The following is a 20,592-nucleotide window of genomic DNA, read 5'->3' on the forward strand; positions in this document are numbered from 1 at the left end:
TAGCAGGAAGGCGCTAGATGTAGGCCGCTACCAATCGGTCATTATGGAAATCATTTGGGGAGGCCTATGTTCAGCAGTGGACGTCATGGCTGAAATGATGATGATGATTATTGTCCAATCTATTGTTGTCACTAGCAATTTGTAACGAGTAAAAAGGGTTGTTTTGCAAAAGGCAATAATCCTTGGCATCCAAAAGTCAACCTCAGTGCAGTGACGCTTTTGTTATAATCTATTACGCCATTGCAATGGCAATCGGCCAATAAAGCTTGACTGAAACCGTGCTTTATTTATTGTTGTCGAACTCGCAGAACGGAAGTGTGGTAATCAGCACCAATATTTAAAAGAGGGTTTAAAATAACGTGACATTATTTCATTTTAAGTTCAAAAACAACAACGGTTGTATTGTAACGGAGTTTGAATATCAATATTCTTCCTGTACATCATCTTCATAAAAGCATCTGTTTCTGCTTTCTAATTCCACAAAGATATTGCTTTATCAAAATTAATATCTGATAAAAAATACTTTACAGTTCAAATACACGGTCTCCTTTAAGATTATGAATGTAAATATAAATTTTTCATGCCTTAAAAGTTTAAAGTAATTAATGAATAATACTTAATCAATAAATTTTCAACTTCCACCATTACGCGTGAAGAGTCATAACCCTTCTTCTTACCTTTACTAAATTTTGAGGCCCGTTGTAATTTTGCAAGTAAGCAAAGGGAACATTAAAATGTTCTAAAATTAGATTAAGGGGGTGCAGCGCGGACGAAAAACTACGACTTGATAGCCGAGCTAGCGGTGGCGCAACGAACTAACACGATCGCACACAAACTGCTTTACAGAGTAGAGACAAAAAAGACTCAACACAGAGTAAAAACACGTATTTTCACTAATTTTGCTAAGCAAAAAGTGAATTTATAATACATAAAGGATGGTTAAATATTTTAATTAGGAAAAAAGGAAGGATTTGATTTTTGTTTGTATTGTTGCAAAAATTCTTACACAATTAGAATCCTGTATTAATTATTTTGATGAACATAGGCGTTAAAAAAGTTTCGTAAAAGAGTATTTTTCCTAGACGTTCAATTCAAATAGGCTGTGTAGCGGCTTTCCATTCTATACATGGCCAAAACGCAAGGGTGTGAAAATAATCGAGTAATAGTTTGGAAATATAATAACTATTTTACTAATCTCTTTCAAACTATTCTCGGCGTCAAATAAATCGCACCTCCCGCGACAAGCACTTTCAATATTGGTACCATTTGACAGCCTAGTTCTAAACTTCATTTCATTTCAAGGAAAGGTTTTTACCCTAAAAATGTGTCTTTAGAAGGATCCAGTGTCTTTTCTTAAAGCGATAGGTAGACTTTACGCTTGAGCCAACTTTTATGGTTATAAAACTGTTAAATTGGGATTAATTTCTATCCATTTGTTAAAGAGGACACGTGAGATCATTATTTACTTTTATAACCACAAAAATTGGTCTAAGTGGTCCCAAAGGTGAGCCCCAAGTGAGGCCCCGAGTGACCTTATATGCATAAGTTACATATAAGGTACCTGTTGTTGTGTTTTTATTTAAGTTTTTTTATTGGACTTTCAAATAACACCAATATTTGTGGGGTACTATGATTGTGCCAGAAGAAAATCTTCAAATTTATTGTGCGATTTATTTGATGCCGAGTGTATATGAGCAGTACGCAGATACCGCTAAATAGAAATAAATTATTTATTTAATCCTACCAAATAAATTTATTTTGAAAAACCACGTACTTGCAAGAGTGTTAAAAATCTAGTTTTATATCGATTTCATAAAATAATAAGTAAGTAATAACAAATAAAATTAATCTTAAATTTAAGCAAAGATTAAGCAAAGACGCGAGCATCCACGATACAAATTATACACGATCAGCCCCCCTATCCAATTTCCATTTTTTTTATCGAATTGAAAATCGAATCCGTTTTTGACACTCTCCATACAAAAAAAAAGGCTTTTCGACCATTTTTCGACTGGTTTGCGATTATAATGTGCACTATGTCTAGACCCACAGTACCCATCAATTACTTAGTTATTTATACTAGCTGGCTTAACCCGGGTGGAATTTAGTTTGTCGCTGATCGTCATAAATTATAGCCCATAATATGTTAATCTGGGTTATAAACAATAATACTGTACAGTTTCATTAAAATCCGTTCAGTAGCTTTTGCGTGAAAGAGTAACAAACATCCAGACATCCAAACTTTGGCATTTATAATATTAGTGGGACTATTTTCAAACATTTCTATACTGAAACAAAATATTATGAAAATGACAGAAAATGGAATATGGTAAGTTGTAGGTACGGCAGAGAAAGGTTGCAAGGGTTTTCTAGACATAATATCTAAAATAAGTAAAATATTTTTCGTAACAATCGAATTCATAACAAAAGAGATACTATTTGCACGCTCTGCTGTCTACACTACTCTGTAAAGGATTGACAAACACACATTTGACACTTGACAGCTACGATAAAGCAAAACGCCTGTTGATTTCTTCACGGCAAAGTTTTTTTTGGGAAAATCAAAAATTCTCAATATTAATACATTAATACCAAAAACGAAAAAGGGGGCGACCTTCAAAATATTAATTTGAACATTTCCATATAAGAATTATTGCTTCATACGTTAAATTAACAAAGTTCTCGAAGAAATAAATTTTCCATATGTCTCCATTTTAAATGTTGTTTATCAATTTTTTACGTATTTATTTAAAATTTCGAAAAGGCGGTGACCTAGAGCAAGGATTGAGCTACCCTAAACAAGTTCATTTGATGAATTTAAGTCACTAATCGCAGAGCACTCGTGATTTAAAAATATGTCAATTTTAAAGATTCTGTGCAGGACCCCCTTAATGATCTTGTTAGAACATAATCTCATCCATTGAATTGTTTTCTTGAACCGTCTAATTAACTTATTAGGTTAATTAAAAACAAAATGCTCCCCAAATTGATTCTAAATCAAAAGCTCATTAACGCAAGTACATCAAATTATGTGTTAGTTTGTATTAATTGAAATTAAGGCCTGAATTACATGATGAAACGTTATCTAAGCAAAATGCATTACTGTTCTTCATCATCATCATCATTTCAGCCACAGGACGTCCACTGCTGAACATAGGCATCCCCATTGGATGGTAGCCGCCTGCATCTAGCGCCTTCCTGCCATCTTTATGAGATCGTCTGTCCACCTTGTGTTGTTAACTGCGTATAATTCAGCTAATGTTTTATTTTACTAAAAAAAAAGAAAGAAAGAAATAAATAATACCATGTATACTTTCATAACGTTAATGGGACACATGAGTTGCAGCGGTGGGAATATTCCCGTTATAATGGGAAAGTTTTTTGTCTTGACAATCATATTTCATTCTTTAAAAGCATCTTTGTCTGGATTAATGTACATCATTCTAGACCATTTAATTCCATTAGAACTCTTTACAAAAGCCGTTTATTCAAGCTAAGAATATTTATTTATTAAGTGTTAATGTTAGCATGTCTGGTGCTCTTTACTAGGTTTTTAAATTAAAATACTTAGATATCGTTTTTACAAAAAAACGAAAAGTGTACGTTAAAATATTAAAATTCTTTGTGTCTAGTTAAAAGTAGTGTAAAGATTGTTGAAAGATATTTTAAAAATGTTAATTAAATTAGTTCCCTTTACAAAGAATGAAACACAGTTATTTAAAACTTTTAAACATCCAAAGAGATTCTCGTGTCTTTTGCTATTAAAAAACAAAACTAACCCAATTTAGGATTACCGAAGTAATTAATTCGACTTTGTTTGGTGAAATGGTGGAAATTAGCAATTCTCTGGCCATTTACTTCTCTTTTGTAAAGTAAATGAGTCGTTTACTTAATTTTAAACACTATCTTCTACGCGCGGCTTAGTTCATTTAGAAGAGAAGTGAAAAATTCGGTATACACAAATTGATCCCCTTTTTCACTACATTTAAAGTAGGAAAATATTTTTGAGTATTTAGCCTAATAGATTTCTACATAAATCTCTCACTCACCAAAATTTTTCAAAATTTATTATCTGTGGGCTGAGTGCGAGTTTACACCAAACGCGCTCTCTAGTGAGCGCGTTTAAAAAATGTATGAAAATTTTAGTTTTTGAACGTTTCCCGCTAGGGGCGCTGTACAATCAGTCATACATTTAATGTCATTTTTTGACGCGCTCACTAGTGAGCGCGTTTGATGTAAACTCACACTAGGCCCTCAGCAGCTCGTCACGTGACAATAACATCCACTGCAACTTACACCTCTCCCAAAGATTTCCACAACGCCCGATCTTGCGCTACCCGCATCCAGTAGCTTCCCGCGACCTTCACTAGATCGATGGCTTATCTAATGAGACGCCTGCCCACACTATCGAGAATTGTCGGGCGCCTGCCCACACTATCGAGAAGTGTCGGGCGGACAAATATTTGTATAGAATTTGACAGCGGCGGTGGCGCTACGTGGAGCGGATATGTGCGGAGCGGAGAAGAGATGTGGAAATAATTGAATCTGATTGATTATTCAAAACACTTCTCTACTTGCTCTTCACTCCGCCTTGATAGAAACCGGGCCTAATGCCCGTTTTCACAATCAATCCCTAATTTTTATGTGACTCTTATGAATGCAAAATGCCTGTATTGTGTCACCATAGGGGTCACTTAAAAATTAGGAATTGATGGTGAAAACAGGCATGTCTCTCGAGAACTTTTTCCCCAACGGTCATCAGTTTTACGAGCTATATTATTTTGTGTACGATACACTAATTAAATTTTTGTTACAGCTACGCAAGTTGCCTCTAGTCTGTGCAACCTTCATATGGGGAGCGGCGCTCATCTTCGCAGCACCGGCGGCCATATTCTCTAAAACGGTCACCGCCATCATAGATGACACCAACATCACGATTGTCTACTGCACACCGTATCCTATCGGCTGGGAGAATTATCCGAAGTAGGTACATTTTTACATAACAATTACTGTATTGAATAGACCGACGGATTAGCAAGCTGAAGTGGCAATGGGCAGGGCACATAGTAGGTACGCAGAACTGACGGCCGATGGGGCAGCAAGGTTCTGGAGTGGAGGCCGCGTACCGGAAAACGCAGTGTTCCCGACGTCCACCCACAAGGTGGACCGAAGACATCATAAAGGTAGCAGGAAGGCGCTGGACGCAGGCCGCTACCAATCGATCAACATGGAAATCATTGGGGGAGGCCTATGTTCAGCAGTGTACGTCATATGGCTGAAATTATGATGATGATTGTACATGAATTTTCAAGATTTTATAACTTTTGGCTATGAACATGTTAACGTACCAAGTAAATAAGCTTATAAGTTACTCACAATACTACAACCAACCTCTGATTGTGATTAGAATTGATTTTGTTGAGGTATCTATACTTAGTTTATTTTATCTTATTACATGCACGAATCATGCATTTGGCTGAAACGAAATTACAAATTACGTGCAAGCTGAATACTGAAAATAGCTAGGACATAGGTAGTTACGTTTGTAAACAAAGTTCTTAATTGATTCAATGACAATAAAGGTTCATTGTCCTCCTGATTCAATTGTTGAGGCAAATACGCGTAGCCGAGCAAAAACAATATTTGCTGACTTTTTAAAGTAAAGGTTATTAAAATACCAAATTAATCGCTCGCACGAGTCTACTTAAATAGATTTAACCTTTAAAAAACAAAAACTTTCCCTTCGATAATCAAAAATTAGATATCTCGCCATAAACACGGCAAAATCATTATTAATTTTGGCAAAATTCATTAGCAAAATTATACAGATCAATTTACTTCATTATAATGTCGATTATTATGTAAAGATCAAACCATTATCGGTGTAGCTAGGAAATTAACAACATTGATCGTAAAGGTAATGGTTTTCAATAAATAACTGGGAGATATTTTGACGCAGGTATTTGTACATTCATGAAATAATTAGACGTGTGAAAATAAGGACTTTCTTTTCCATAAAATGAAAGATGTTTGTTTAATTCAACAATGTATCGATTATACACACGTCATGTTATTAGCACAAAGACAAGAGAGGACAGAATGTTGTTTTGATGTTGCCAACATTTAAAAACGATCTCAATCAAAGATCACAAAGCTTTTTTTTAAAGCCAAATCTTGGTCAAAAACCTAAAAACATTTTTCATCCATTTCATTCTTAGGATTGGCATCTTAAATTACACTGCATTAGATAAATCATAACCCAAAGTGACCTTATGACCCCAACCCGTTGGTTGGTATCCCATGCGAGCTCCCATCCGAATGTTTGCCGCAGCTGACCTCGATGGAGATTGATGATATTATAGGCCGATTTGCTCGTTTTGATTGACACAATCCTCTACATGTGAGAGTCAAGATTGCTTTGTGAAATTGTCGTTTTACTTGAACGCATTAGGAGACCATTAAGATGAAGAAAAATGTAAGGATTTAAAATGATGGATGAATGTGCGCACATAGTAAACAGGGTAATCTTCAGTATTCAACTTTTTTACATTGTTTCATTGTTGTGACTGGCGAACTGCAATAAATAATACTTCTATTTTGTACAAACTTCTTCAAATCGAGCTAAACTGAAGCATCCTAATGTGGTTTTGCAACACTTTGATGTGCCGTTGACTATACAAAGTGGTTTCCTCTTATTTTTTAGCCTAAAAGCTTGTACCTAAACTTTAATATGGGCATAGCAAATATTCTAAGCTAAACTTTACAAAAAGAAATACTGTTGCGATTCGATTCCGTTAAGTCCACCAATCTTAATCGAAACAGTTCGCAGACGCGATATATTATGCATGCCGGAATGTTTACCGAGATTCAGGGAGGAAAAGTTGCGATCAAACCAAAGCCGCGGTCTTTGATGGATGACTGACGGTAGAGTGAACTACGATATTAGTTTATTGCGAACGTACGAGTACGTTTCGGTGAACTATCATTTTGTAACGCTTGACGAACTTCCAGACATTTTACAAGTCCTCTGTCAATATTGAACGAATGCTAAGGCAGAGTTGCACCACCTTATTTTAACCGTGGCTATAACCATAACCGGTGTTTTTTGTAACCAGAGTTTTAATGTAATAATATGTTAAAGCTAGATGGTGCAACCCAGCTTTAGATTGTACTTTATATTTTAAAAGTGTTAAACTGCTGCTATCTAATACCTTACAGTTTCGAACTACAAACTGGCTGGTTGCCACATAACATTTCGCCCCGCACATTGATTTAGAGTGCATGTAGAAAGATACATTGTGGAGCCAAAAGAGTCCGATTTACCACTTAAAAGTTTTGCCAGTTGTCTTATGTTTCCAGTAAACTGGGACAATAACACACCCAAAATACAGACCTGACTTTTTTTTCAATTTTCAGTGTCTCCAGCTTATCTTAATAAGAGAGTAGGTAGTGTTTTTTTTCCTTAACTTACTTTTTCTTTCAGATGGATGACCCTAGCAAAGGCGATAATCTACTACGGCCTGCCTCTACTGGTCATCGCATTCTTTTACTCACTGATGGCCCAGAGGCTGCTGGCTAGCACCAAGGAAATGCCAGGGGCCTTACACGGTGGCCAGGGAGAGGCCCAGGCTAAGGCCAGGAAGTCTGTTGCTTGTATGGTGCTTATTTTTGTCATAGGTAAGCTAATTTTACTTGTTTTGTAACTTTTTTTTCCTTAAATACAAGTGCAGTCACTAATGGCCCTGAAGAGACTGTTGGCTAGCAAAAAGGAAATGCCAGGGGCCTTACACAGTGACCAGGGAGAGGCCCAGGCTAAGGCCAGGAAGTCTGTCGCTTGTATGGTGCTTATTTTCGTCATAGGTAAGCTAATATTACTTGTTTTGTAACTTTTTTTTCCCCAAATACAAGTGCAGTCACTAATGGCCCTGCAGAGATATAGGGGGCCTCACACGGGGGCCTCACACGGGGGCCAAGGAGAGGCCCAGGCTAAGGCCAGAAAGTCTGTCACTTGTATGGTGTTTGTTTTTGTGATAGGTAAGCTATTATTACTTATTTAGTAACTTGTATTTCCGAAATACAAAAATACGTGTCTTTTTATCTGTACTTATTTGTAATTATTATGTAAGACGTAATATTTGCAAAATGTCTAATGCCTTACATTGAAACGACAAATTTTCGTACAAACCCCAGTTTCCCGGTATTAATTTGGGCCGTTTACAAGATCCAATCTTAGGTGACACCGACCTTTGATCCTAACTGCCATATTTCAACTTCATAGGTCGTATGTGTGACCTTTCACTTTAATAAGCTCCCCGACTTAGGCCGGGTCCTTTTTGGACTTAGTTCACGTTATAGGTAAATCACCGCCTCTGTGGTCTTGTGGAAGAATACCGGTTTCAGACCAGAGGTGGAATTGTGTAAAGCAATCGTAATCATTTGACAATTCATAACGTACGATAAAGTCAGTTACACAAAGCGTTTGACAGAATAATCGTACGTTATGAACTGTCAAATGATTAGGTACGATTGCTTTACACAATTCCACCTCTGAAGGCCCGGGCTCGAACCCAAGTGGTGGTATAATTTTTTGTTCGGTTTGGTAAGTGGTGGGCTTTTTCAGTTTCCGTCTGGCTAGCTGCCACCATCTTACCTATTTCTATCGCCTTAAAAATAGTGTTGAGAGCATTGTTGTGCTTCGGCATTTGGAGGTAAGACAACCAGTTCCTCTGTGGTTGAGGATTCCGGGTGAACCTTCCACCTTCTTGGGGGAGGCCTTTGTCCAGCAGTGGACGTCATTTGGCTGAAACGTACGAACGAACGAAATAGTTTTTTTTAAATACGTGTACCTAAGTACTAAGGCTGAGTTGCACCACCTAACTTAATTTAACCGTGACTTTAACGATAACCGGTGTTTTTTGTATGGAGTTTGCAAGATTTTTGACGTTTGTCAAAGTTAAAGTTAGATGGTGTTCCATAGACACACAAAAATAACAGAGAAACGTAAACAAACACAATCCGTTCTCTCTCTGTGTCTTGGTAATACCTGTTACCTACCAAAGCCAGATGAATGTGCATAAATGAGCCAACAAAATACCTACGACAAGATAAGAAGCGAAGACAAATGTGGAATGTTACTGAATTGGAAACGAACTTTCGTAACAACGGGGACTTAGGTCGACCTTAGGGAACTTTGGCCGCTTTCAAAGTGACAAAGTACCTATATTACTGAGCGTTTGAAAAGAATGTTGCAAACTCATTATGACACCTCCGATTCTATTTACCTACATACCCTTTCTTGGAGAGTTTTGAGCTATTACAATCTTTTGTTATTCGTAATAAGTAAGCCTGGATGCAGGCAGCTACCAGCCAGCCTTTGTGGAAATCATTGGGGGAGGCCTATGTTCAGTAGGGGACGTCCTGTGGCTGAAATGATGATGATGAATCTTCTCTAGGTATGCAATATACTACTATACTTATCTAAGTATAGGTACAATAAATTTCTACCTTTATACAGCTACTTATTTCATACTATAATGTCCTTTATTATTTCCTATGTATTGAGCTTTTGCGAGAGATAGCTCCGCGAAAGCTTTTCTTTTCTTTCATATTATGACCGAACAGGATTATCTTTTTCTCGGTATCCTTTCTATATTAATCATAATTAAATCTATTAATTTCGTATAAGTATGGTAGAATGATAATTACGAGTAGGTAAGGTTTTAATGATTTTAATGTATAGGTACATTAATTTCGTCTAAAAATCAACTCTCCTTTATAGTTTTTAATGTGTTTCTTAGGACCGGTTTCATCTTATAATGTGTGATGATCATCTTCTACTCAAGAATAAAATAGATAATATGAAAAGTTCATACTTCCTTGCCTTGGCCAAATAGCTGAAAAACAAACAGTTACTTACCTAAATCAAACTGCATGAAAAGCATGTGCCATTTGAAACGGACAATAAAATTTAATTTGCTAAAAAGGCCACTTCATTAGCATAGTAAGCGCTTCCAACACTCAGGAGCAAGTTTAAAGTGGTTCCAAGATGAATTGTCGGGTATCAGGGAAAGGTTTACCAAGTAAGACTTGAGATTAAAGTGAAAACTTTGGAAACGAGTTTGAACTTATTTGGTAATATTTTACGAAGTTGAGCTTTTGTTTTGTTTTTTATTGTTATGCAAATGAATCCAATAGTAGTAGCAGTAGATTTAACCTTTTTTCGTAATTATGAAACCTAAATAATCCTTACTTCCCTCTGTCGGTTTTTAGAAAGAAGAAACGTGTCAAAACGAAGATCACGCGTGAAAAAGCTATTTGTAAAATAAAAGAATGTGGTGAGACAGTTAAATCTCATCTACAGTCGATTTTACCATCTTAACTACAAAATTACTAAAGTGATCGAAATTACCTTGGAAAAAACTTAACTACACCTAAAATGTTGCGATTCAGATATTTACAGCAGCATAACTAAAGATAAATATAAATATGAAAGACAGACCATTATATCGAGTGAATTCGTGAATGGCTCCGTCTGAACGTTTCATTTATTATGATTAAGGAACGCTGGCATTAGCTTAGGCGATTTGATAGATTGTGACGTATGAGGTGTCGTTATTCGTCTCACTGAGTATCTTAATCTTTGCTAGAGAACCGCAAAATAGTAAGGCTATTTTGAACTTTAACGATTTGTCTTAACAAAAGCGCAAAATATTTTTGAAACATTGAATGAACAATGGTGCAAGAAACTTAAGAATTTTCTTTTCATGGCAGACACTATTTTAATTAATAATTTATAGGAACGGCTTATCATAACTCTAAAATCCAAATTATCTTACAATTAACTGTTATGTTGATTGAAAACCAAGAACTAAGCTAAGTTAGTTTAGCTTAGCTTGCCGTATTACTAATTTCGCTTCCTCTGCCCTATAAAGGGTTAACGGTCCCAGTTTTCCATAGCTGTGCTGTGTGCAAACTGCAAACAGCTACAACTTACACACTGTAATCCGTATTAAAATCAATTTTTAGCTGCACTTAAATTGACATTAGTGGGTGCGTGACAGTTTATATAAGTTTATATGATATAAATTCATTTCAATAACGTTCATATTGTATAATAAACGTATGTTATAATAACACTTGATATAATTTTTAAACATATAATGTTTACTTCATATAATAAATCATTTCTAATAATGTCATTTCAGATACCAATCAAAACGCATAAAGACATTTGATATAAACCTTACTTAATCTAAGACTCATTTGATGTAATTTTGTTTAATATAAACAATATTTCACATAACCATTACTTGTAATAAATATTATTTGTTATAACTACTATTTGGTATAATCTTTAATTGATATAATTTCTGATAGATATAACTTTTAGTATGTTCTTCTTTAGCTTGACTTAAAAATGACTTTAGTGACAAAAACGAATCGCCGTAAAACCGACTCCACGTAGTCTTGTCTGCCCTACCCCTAGAGTGTAATTTAGAAGCGCGTAGGCACGGAGGGGCGAGGCGGCCCGCGGGCTGAGGAGCAGGGCCGGCTTCGCCGGCCAGCAAGCCGAAGACGCGGTGTCGAGCGAAAGCCATCTGCGACGATTAGCACGCGAGGGACCGCCAGAGCCCCGCAGTGCCGGAGCCGTGACAGAAGTCTCAAGTTTTTAGTCAAATTTGCATGCTGCATGCCTGCATGCCTGCTTGCTTACTTGCTTGCTTGCTTGCCTGCTTGCCTGCTTGCCTGCTTGCTTGCTTGCTTGCTTGCTTGCTTGCCTGCCTGCTTGCTTGCTTGCTTGCCTGCCTGCTTGCTTGCTTGCCTGCTTGCTAGCTTGCTAGCTTGCTTGCTTGCTTGCTGCATGCAATGCTTATTATAACAATTGAACTTTATATAAAATTATTATTGTTATATGATTTAAGTTTTATAGGAAAAGAATTTTATCTCATTTGATTGTTCGACATTTTATTTTTATATGATTTGAATGTTATTTGTTTTAAATAGTATACATTGTAAGTTTTATAGAAAATGTTCATTATATCAAACCATTTTATATCAGTTAATAGTTATTTGTCTTAAAATTATTCGTTTTAAAATTATATTATTCGTTTATTATAGTAAACTAGCTGACCCGGCGAACTTCGTACCGCCTTAGCGTAGAGATTTTCTTAATATTTTTTTCCGTAAGAACCATCCTTGGACTTCCACAAACATTTAAAAAAAAGAATTATCGAAATCGGTTCAGCCGTTCACACGTTCAACGCGAAACGGGTTTCATTTTTATATATATAGATAATTATTATATTAAATGATTTTATATAATTTGATGTTATATCCTCTAAGTATTATATGATATGTAGTTATATCATACATTACACACCCGACATTAGTCACAAGTGACGTGTCAATAAATTCCTATCGCTATAAAAACATGGAAAACATATTTTGATAGCTCATAAAAAGTAGGTACCTTTTTCCGAGTTCGTGGTATGATTTGTGAGACTTTTATTCAATGCGGATTTCAAATTGTTCTTAAATACGTCTCGAGGGTAGAAAGTGACCGCTATTTTTAGCACAGACCTTCTACGCAGCTCCAATATAGTATTTTATTCCCTTTCACTGAGTAATCCCGTTGGAAATGCGCGATAGCGTTCCGATAAAAGCATTGTGGGCTAAAAAATTAGACGGAGAATCTCAGTTGATATATTTCGTGTAAAAATCTGAATTTATTGGCTTTAGGTCTTGTAGTTTATGTAGTTACAAACCTTCTTCATCAATAGGGTAATGAACTCTACCTTCTGCTTGGCCCAAAGTTTACTTCACCGACTAAGGTTTTCAAGAATTCCTGGTGATAAGGAATTTGCTGGCTTATCTACTATACCGGTATTAATACTTATTGCATCTTTCATTTATAAAAAAAAGTTGATGTTGCTAAGGATTAATATGAACATAATTTGCTTCAGTTCGTTTAAAAAAAGACACAAAACTGACCCTTACAAAAACAGTGATAATTCGAAGATCCTTTAGCCTCTAACTTATCTTTTGTTCACAGTGTTCTTCATTTGTTTCCTGCCGTACCACGCGTTCGAATTATGGTACCATCTCGACCCAACCGCTCAAGACGAGTACAACGATTGGACCCACGCTCTGAGGATCATGGGATTTTGCTTGAGGTTTGTATAATTTTATCAATAACCAGCTGACCTTACCGCCCTATATTTTTTCTTTTGTTATCGTTTGAACTTCTCTAGACACATTTTAAAACCAAAATCATCTTTCAGACCACCGATTTTTTGTCGGCCGATAGTTTAGCCGGGCAGTTAATCAGTATGGGCATATATGGAAGTGCACACATTACACTGATTTGGTATCGGCCGATCCTTCATACAAATCAGAATCGGGCCCAATTATCGGCCAACTAAAAGTCGGTGGTCTGCGCCTAGGACAAACACTGAGCTATCTGTTAATCTAGTGATAGCAAGCATACTTCTTGGATTTGAAAGAAGCGATCTTTGATTGCAAAAGGAGGTAAGTTAATGTGAACAATACTGCGAAGGCTCAATTGCTCTTTAAGTTCAAAAATTCACACCTTTTCGTTCCTACGTATTTGGGCCGTGGATTAATTAAGCACAAATAAGGACATCATTTCCTTAATGGCCAATACAAAAAATTCTAGAAATACGTAGGTTGTTTATCTTTAGACTTTAGTTGTTTTGTTTCTCCTTGCTTAGAAATGATTTGCATAAATTATTGGCCGTTTTATTTATGTTCACCACCATTATTATAAAAGATACTCGTAAAATTGAATGCAGGTTTGCGGTTGGTTTATCCCAAGTTTGATTGTATTACTGCATGCATTTTGCACGATTTTGATATTTAGGTGTATGAAACAAAGCTTAAGCTACATTAGGCATCGGTGATTCGTCAGTCTTTTTTGAAAGGTCGAAGGTCTATGCAACTAAACACTCTTCATTGAAAACATTAAAACCCTTAATACAACAAAACCCGTAGGTGCCATTCCAAACAACAATTATTGTCCTACAAAAAAGGCACTCACGCAGAATTGATGAAAACCGCAGAATTTTGCTGTACACTGTATTTAATTTACCTAAACAATTATTTGTTAATACTTACACAATAACTTTGTTTTTTGTCATCAAAATTGTATGAAGTAACCTCTTCATACTACAACTGAAAGTTAAATAAATATTCTGTGATATTTCTCTATATTTTTTTGTATTAAAGTTATAAAAAATCAAACAGAACTAACAATTTTTATTAGAAACATCCGTTCCAATTTTGAATCGGGCATTTCAATTTTTTCCATTTTCATCAACGCGTGAATCCATTTCGGTCCGCTGTAAGAAATAAAAGGAAAAGGAAAAAGAAAATTAATCATATCGCCTACTCTTACAGCCAAGTCGTGAAATGTCGAATTATTCGTAGCATCTTGTATTCCAGGCTGTCCAGTTCCAATTATCCTGAAAATGACATTGTGTTACTTTTTTCACAACCGAGGAGTAATCTATCTTCTATCTATATATATAAAAATGAAACCCGTTTCGCGTTGTCACGGCATCACGTGTGAACGGCTGAACCGATTTCGATAATTCTTTTTTTTAAATGTTTGTGGAAGTCCAAGGATGGTTCTTACGGAAAAAAATATTAAGAAAATCTCTACGCTAAGGCGGTACGAAGTTCGCCGGGTCAGCTAGTACTTAATAATATTTTTCTGCCTATTGCTTCTATATTATAGATAACAATGGTAATGCTCAGCGTAATGAGCAGCGATGTTTTTCTTTGGTTAGCAATACAGCTTTTAGTACAGTCGCCAGAACATCAGGCTGTTTATTTTTGATACAAAATAGACACTATTAGTACACACACATAAGAGTTCTGTCTGTAAATACGAATACTTCTTCAGATGCGATTTGTTGTTCCAGATAAAAGTTGTGCCAAAAACTAAAACCACAAAACACCATTTATTTTTGTTGTGTATGTTAAGGTTAGCTACATTGTCTACAAGATTATTGCGTTTCATTGTTTACTTTTGCTTTACAAACAATGTACTTACACGTATTTTAGAGTAACCAGTACAATTTAAGGTTTTAAATTGTACTGGTTACTCTAAAATACGTGTAAGTACATTGTTTGTACCTTTACATGTAACAGATTTTTAGGTACTCCCTTGAAACTTGAAAATCGTTCCAATTTTTAATCAAGAAATGAAAGTCATATTCAATAGAGCAACGCGGAAATTAAAAGTGCCAATTCTGGATAGACTGAAAGAAAAACGTTGAAAATTTTCACAGACTTTCTATTAAATGGAAAAGCATTCATTTTATTCTAGAAACCTTACACTTAATATTAGAATGACTTCAAAAATTTGCATTTTATGTTACGTTTCTAAGCTTTTGTCGTAAAATGGGAGATATAATTTTAATCATTACATTTTGTACGTGACTTAAAGTACAAAACACATTATAAGAACGTGGTGATTTATTGTAATCGTAAAATTTCAATTACTTGAATTGCCTTTTTATGGTGCCTATCGCTACGCTGTAAGTTACGTCCTACGTGACACAAGACGGTACAAAAAACTGCGTTAAAGAAAAACTCGACCGCAGCGTAGGCATAGTCCCCCTTTCATAGTCGGATCCGACCTAATGGAAGCCGGACTTTAGTCGCATTTGTATGTAAGAATGTACGTAAGAAATGTCACGTCAGAACTGATGTGCTGCTCAGCTCAGTCTACGATGATTTTGAATATTTAAATGTGTCTGTTGCGCTTTCACCAAGAATGCTATACCCAGTTTTGCAAAATATTGAAACACAATCAATCGCAGGGTAGCATACTCGTGCTTGAGTTTGAATAGAGTCTTGAGACTCATTCAAAAAACAGACACAAATCTCCATTTTCAATTATTGTATTCAGAATCCGGTCACCTAGATCTGTTAATAAATATAAACTTCCTCGTTACTCCCTCCAACCAATTAGATGAAAATCCAAAGAATTGAAACATCTTGACCAAGCACTAACTGGAGTGAGAATGAAAATTACGGAACGAGCAACGGAATTAGCTCATTGAACTGAAAATATTAAATAATCCTAAACGAGTTGGAGTACTTCTTGTTCGTCGCAATTCTTCGTCATTGAATTTATTAGAATTTTCTTTCTTGTTAAATATTCAACGCTCAAATGGTTCTGTTCTCTAGTCCAATTAGGATCTTTATACTCAAGAGAGCTAGTTAAAGACAGTTTGGCAGAAACTTCAAACAGCGAGTTTAGAACATGAAAGTAATGAAATCTATGGATATTTTTAAGTATAAATATTTACCACGTGCCAACAAGATTAAAGATGTCGAGTTCAGGACATTAATCTAAGTTATTCTGTTCCTTACATCTTGTATAAAACAAAAGGCAGTAAGTGATTGCCTAAGCATTAGGCCCTGAGTTACAGTCTCTTGCAAATAATTTTGAAATTTTAAAGAATCAAATATATCAGAAAATGCGGACACTAGAAAATGAAACTTGCATTGTTATTAATACAGTGATACTCTCATATTAGACCCACTCAATACGAGTACTTACTTTAATTTTGCATTTTAAATAGGTACGAGTAGATACTTAACACTCTTACTAATAAAATTTAATACTTACTCTCGTGTTGAACGCTAATTTTGATACAGTGTTCGTCACAAAACTTTTTACTAACGAGACTATTCTCACTCATCGTTCCTATCACTGCAATTCCTATGTAGCCAGGATCTACATCTTGACGCCAAATAAAACTTAACCATAGAAATAACATTATATTCATCAACAGCCCTTTACAGTCCACCGCTGGAATTTGCTCCATATAGTGGAGGATTTTGCCATAATCCCCACGCTTGGCAGGCGGGTTGGAGATCGCAGTTTAAAAGATTTATGTTTTTCAGAGAGCGCTGCTGCCCGTTCTCTGTTAGATGTGTAGTCCCTAAGTCGCCTCTTACGACACCCGCGGGAATAGTAGCAACATTTTATTAGTAACTTCTTTCTCTCCAACAGTTTCCTGAACTCCTGCGTCAACCCAGTCGCCTTGTACTGCGTCAGTGGAGTTTTCAGGCAGCACTTCAACCGGTACCTCTGCTGCCGCCGAGGGTCCCTCCATCCCACCTGCAGCTCCAGGCTCTCCAGGACGGCTGTGTGCGAGACCTCCTTCAGGAGCACCCATCGGCACCGGTGTAATAGGTTTGAACATTTGTCTAATATTGGCATAAAGTAATTTTCATTCTCATCTCATTCCTTCATTTATCAGCATCTCAAACCACTGCTGAAGATAAAACCCCTAACACACAATTACATAGCATAATCTTTATATCTTTATCATCTTCTTAACCTTGAGTGCCTATATCAACAACAGAAAACGTAGTTACTCAAGTAGCAATAATGATACAAACGGACAAGTAGTCTCAAACTGGCCAGCGGAAAGAATTACCTTTTACCAAGTTCATGTTTTAAATTACCAATAATTTAAAATTTAACCCATATATGCCCAGAGGCACGAAAACGACCCAATGGTACATGTTCTCTTGCGATGCCAATTACAAAAAAACTGTACGTTTGTTTTCTGTTTTAGCGCTATAAATATAATGTTGAAAGAACTTCCTAATCAAATATAACAGTTACTAAGTTCGTACGCCGCCACTTTTTTTAGAATTTGAAATTGAATTTCACTAATTTTTTTGTTGTTGAAATTAGTGCACCCAGTCTTACAAAAATGTAAATATTCTTTTATGTATTCTGTTTTAAACGATTATTGCGATTGAAATATTGAAATGAATATATTTCCAAGGTAAATAACTAAGAAGTGTTATGAAAATATAAATATGTGCTTTGTTATTTTTTGCAAAAGTTCTGTTGGTCGATAACGACCGCATGGGCATATATGAGACCAGAATGTAGATTTTCATTGTATAAAGTATTTCAAATAAAAGTCGTGTTTATTATATAATTAGTTTATAATTTCATCAAATTATAGCAAATAGTGTAAAATAATGTTATTTGGTTAATTTAGGACCTTGAATAATTACACAGTTAGTACAATTTAGGCACGAAATTCTGCAAAACACTTGTTTGTTTTTGCGTAAAGCACAATTCTTACGATTCTGACTGGTGAGGATCAAATGCTCAACACCATACAGCCTTTTAGAGGTATATTAGAGGGCACTGGGCGTGTAGAAGGTCCAGGCTGAGTTCGAGGAGATCCATTTGTAAGAAGCGAATTTCTAGTAATTTACCTTCGAAACTTCAAAGTGTCTACAGATGCTTCAAGGGATCTCGCTATTTCGGCAAAGTTATTCATGGGAAGGAAAAAAATGGTTCTAATGTTTTTGACATGGTTGATTGATGTCACCGTCAATAATAACTCTGGAGTTTCGAAGGTCAATTGCTAGAAATTTGCTTCCAAAATATAGATCTCCTTGAACTCAGTCTACCTTCAACACACCCAGTGCCGTCTAATATACCACTAAGTGTAAGGCGATATGGTGCTGAGCATTTGATTGATCCTCACCGGTCAGATTCGTAGAAATTGTGCAGTATGCAAACACATAACTGTGAAGAAATGCAGCAAGTGTAGTGTAAATCTCCATGAAAAATGTTTTGAGGCCTAAATTGTACTAACTGTATTATTATTTAAGTTCCTATATAAACCAAATATGATTGTTATACACTATTTGCTATATTCTGTTCAAATTTGTAAACTAATTATATAATAAATATACGACTATTATTTGAAAATACTTTATACTATGAACACCTACATTCTAGTCTCAAATACGCCCAGGCGGTCGTTTTCGACCGACTGAAAAAAAAATAGTTCCAAATCCTGAAATCCAAAAACTCACCTTGGTTCATGATTATGGGCCTATATAGAGTAAATATGCCAATATACATAAAAATCTGGGACCTAAATAGTTCTGGGCATATATGGGTTAATTCTTCCTATAGAGTTCGAGGAATTCCATTTCGGTATACATTTCAGGGAAAAGGGTCTTGTCTTGAATCTAGTGGTTCCATGTTATTCTTAACAAAATCCCTTCCTTTCTTTCTCCCACAATTTTATTATTTCGTGAAAACTTCCCTTTTTATCAGCAAAATTTCTATCTACCATACCATGTTGTTTAAACTACAGCAGTAACTGTTCTATAAACGCTTTCAGGAACCCCACAGAAAGTGTAGTGATCTCAAACTACGACTACGGAAGCACTAAAAAAAAAAGCAACATCATATCCAGGAACAGTGGGGATGGAGTCACCATCATGAGCATCAGGGATACCAACGACTTCCTCACTGGAGACTCTGATGACAAGTGTATAAACAGATAGAGTGGAAACACACACTATTTTTATACAAAAACTCGATATTTATAAAAGACATAGTATAAGTAGATATATGTGGTAAGTATATGGATTTATAGTATGTGCATATCTGTATTTCTTGTAAATTTTTAATAGGATTTTTTAATCAATGCGATATTAGTTTTTTTTAATAAGTAGATTCAATCAAACTTTGTAATTTTCAGCGATTCTATGGGTCGATTATTTTGCAGATATTTTATTAAACATTATCCTTAATAAAAATCATTCAATATAATAATTTAACGAATTTATTACAAATCGATAGAAATTTCATACTTACCGCGCTAAGATTTATGTTTGCAAAATTTTGTAGTCACAGTAAAAATATGTAATGTATCAATGTTAAGAATAAAATCAAGATTGATGTTTAAATGTTCTCAGATATACATGGATGACATTATATTAGTTACTGAAGATCAATATGAAACGCCGTATAGAAAAAAAACAGTCATATTTTTTTATTTCTAGCCACTTGAAGTACAATTATTTGGTTCAAAGTTAAACGCAACAGGAAATCTCCCGCCATATCCGATCTTTTCGACGGGTTTCCCCTAATGTAAATAATAAATGTACTAACTGCCGTACTTAATACGTCATTGTACGAACCTTTTGAGATTACTTTCGTGAATGTGAAACGAGAAAGAATACACGTAGATGGTATTCAATGTGTTAAATAAATTACAAAAACGGCTCCACGTTTCAGGAAATTTTACGAAATTATAAAACATCTTAATACATCTTAGTACCTACTTTATGGTACATTTTATTTTACTGTACCTAATAGCACTGCTGAAATGATAAATCTTATTTCTAAGAAACGTGCGTTGTTCCTTTATTACATTTTAAGTCTTAATAAGATACAAAATGAGTCTTGTAAATATCTCAGACCAAAGAAAGTAAATTAAGTTATATTGATGTTAATGATGTCACAAGTTTATTATCTACACTAATATTATAAAGAGGAAAACTTTGTTTGTTTGTTTGTTTGTTTGTTTGTTTGTTTGTTTAGTTGTAATGGATAGGCTCAAAAACTACTGGACCGATTTTAAAAATTCTTTCACCATTCGAAAGCTACATAACTCACGAGTAACATAGGCTAAATTTTATTTTGAAAAAAAATAGGGTCCCGTAAAATATTTGGGATTTTCATAAGACGTGGAAAAGCGCCATCTATCGTCCTTGGTTAAAATC

General features: G+C 35.3%; 1 protein-coding gene across 2 annotated transcripts in view; it reads left to right on the forward strand.

The window, feature by feature from the left end:
• Positions 1-20,339, forward strand: part of LOC135078442 (neuropeptide CCHamide-2 receptor-like) — a 94,372-nt gene extending 74,033 nt beyond the window's left edge. For both annotated transcript variants that reach the window (XM_063972997.1, XM_063972998.1), the window contains exons 4-8: positions 4,817-4,983; positions 7,484-7,677; positions 13,052-13,172; positions 17,048-17,230; positions 19,203-20,339. In XM_063972997.1, coding sequence (XP_063829067.1) covers positions 4,817-4,983; positions 7,484-7,677; positions 13,052-13,172; positions 17,048-17,230; positions 19,203-19,368 — 831 coding nt within the window. In that variant the 3' untranslated portion in view covers positions 19,369-20,339. The remainder of the gene's footprint in view (positions 1-4,816; positions 4,984-7,483; positions 7,678-13,051; positions 13,173-17,047; positions 17,231-19,202) is intronic.
• Positions 20,340-20,592: the final 253 nt, after the last annotated feature.

Source organism: Ostrinia nubilalis, chromosome 15 (assembly GCF_963855985.1).
Source record: "Ostrinia nubilalis chromosome 15, ilOstNubi1.1, whole genome shotgun sequence".
NCBI lineage: Eukaryota > Metazoa > Arthropoda > Insecta > Lepidoptera > Crambidae > Ostrinia > Ostrinia nubilalis.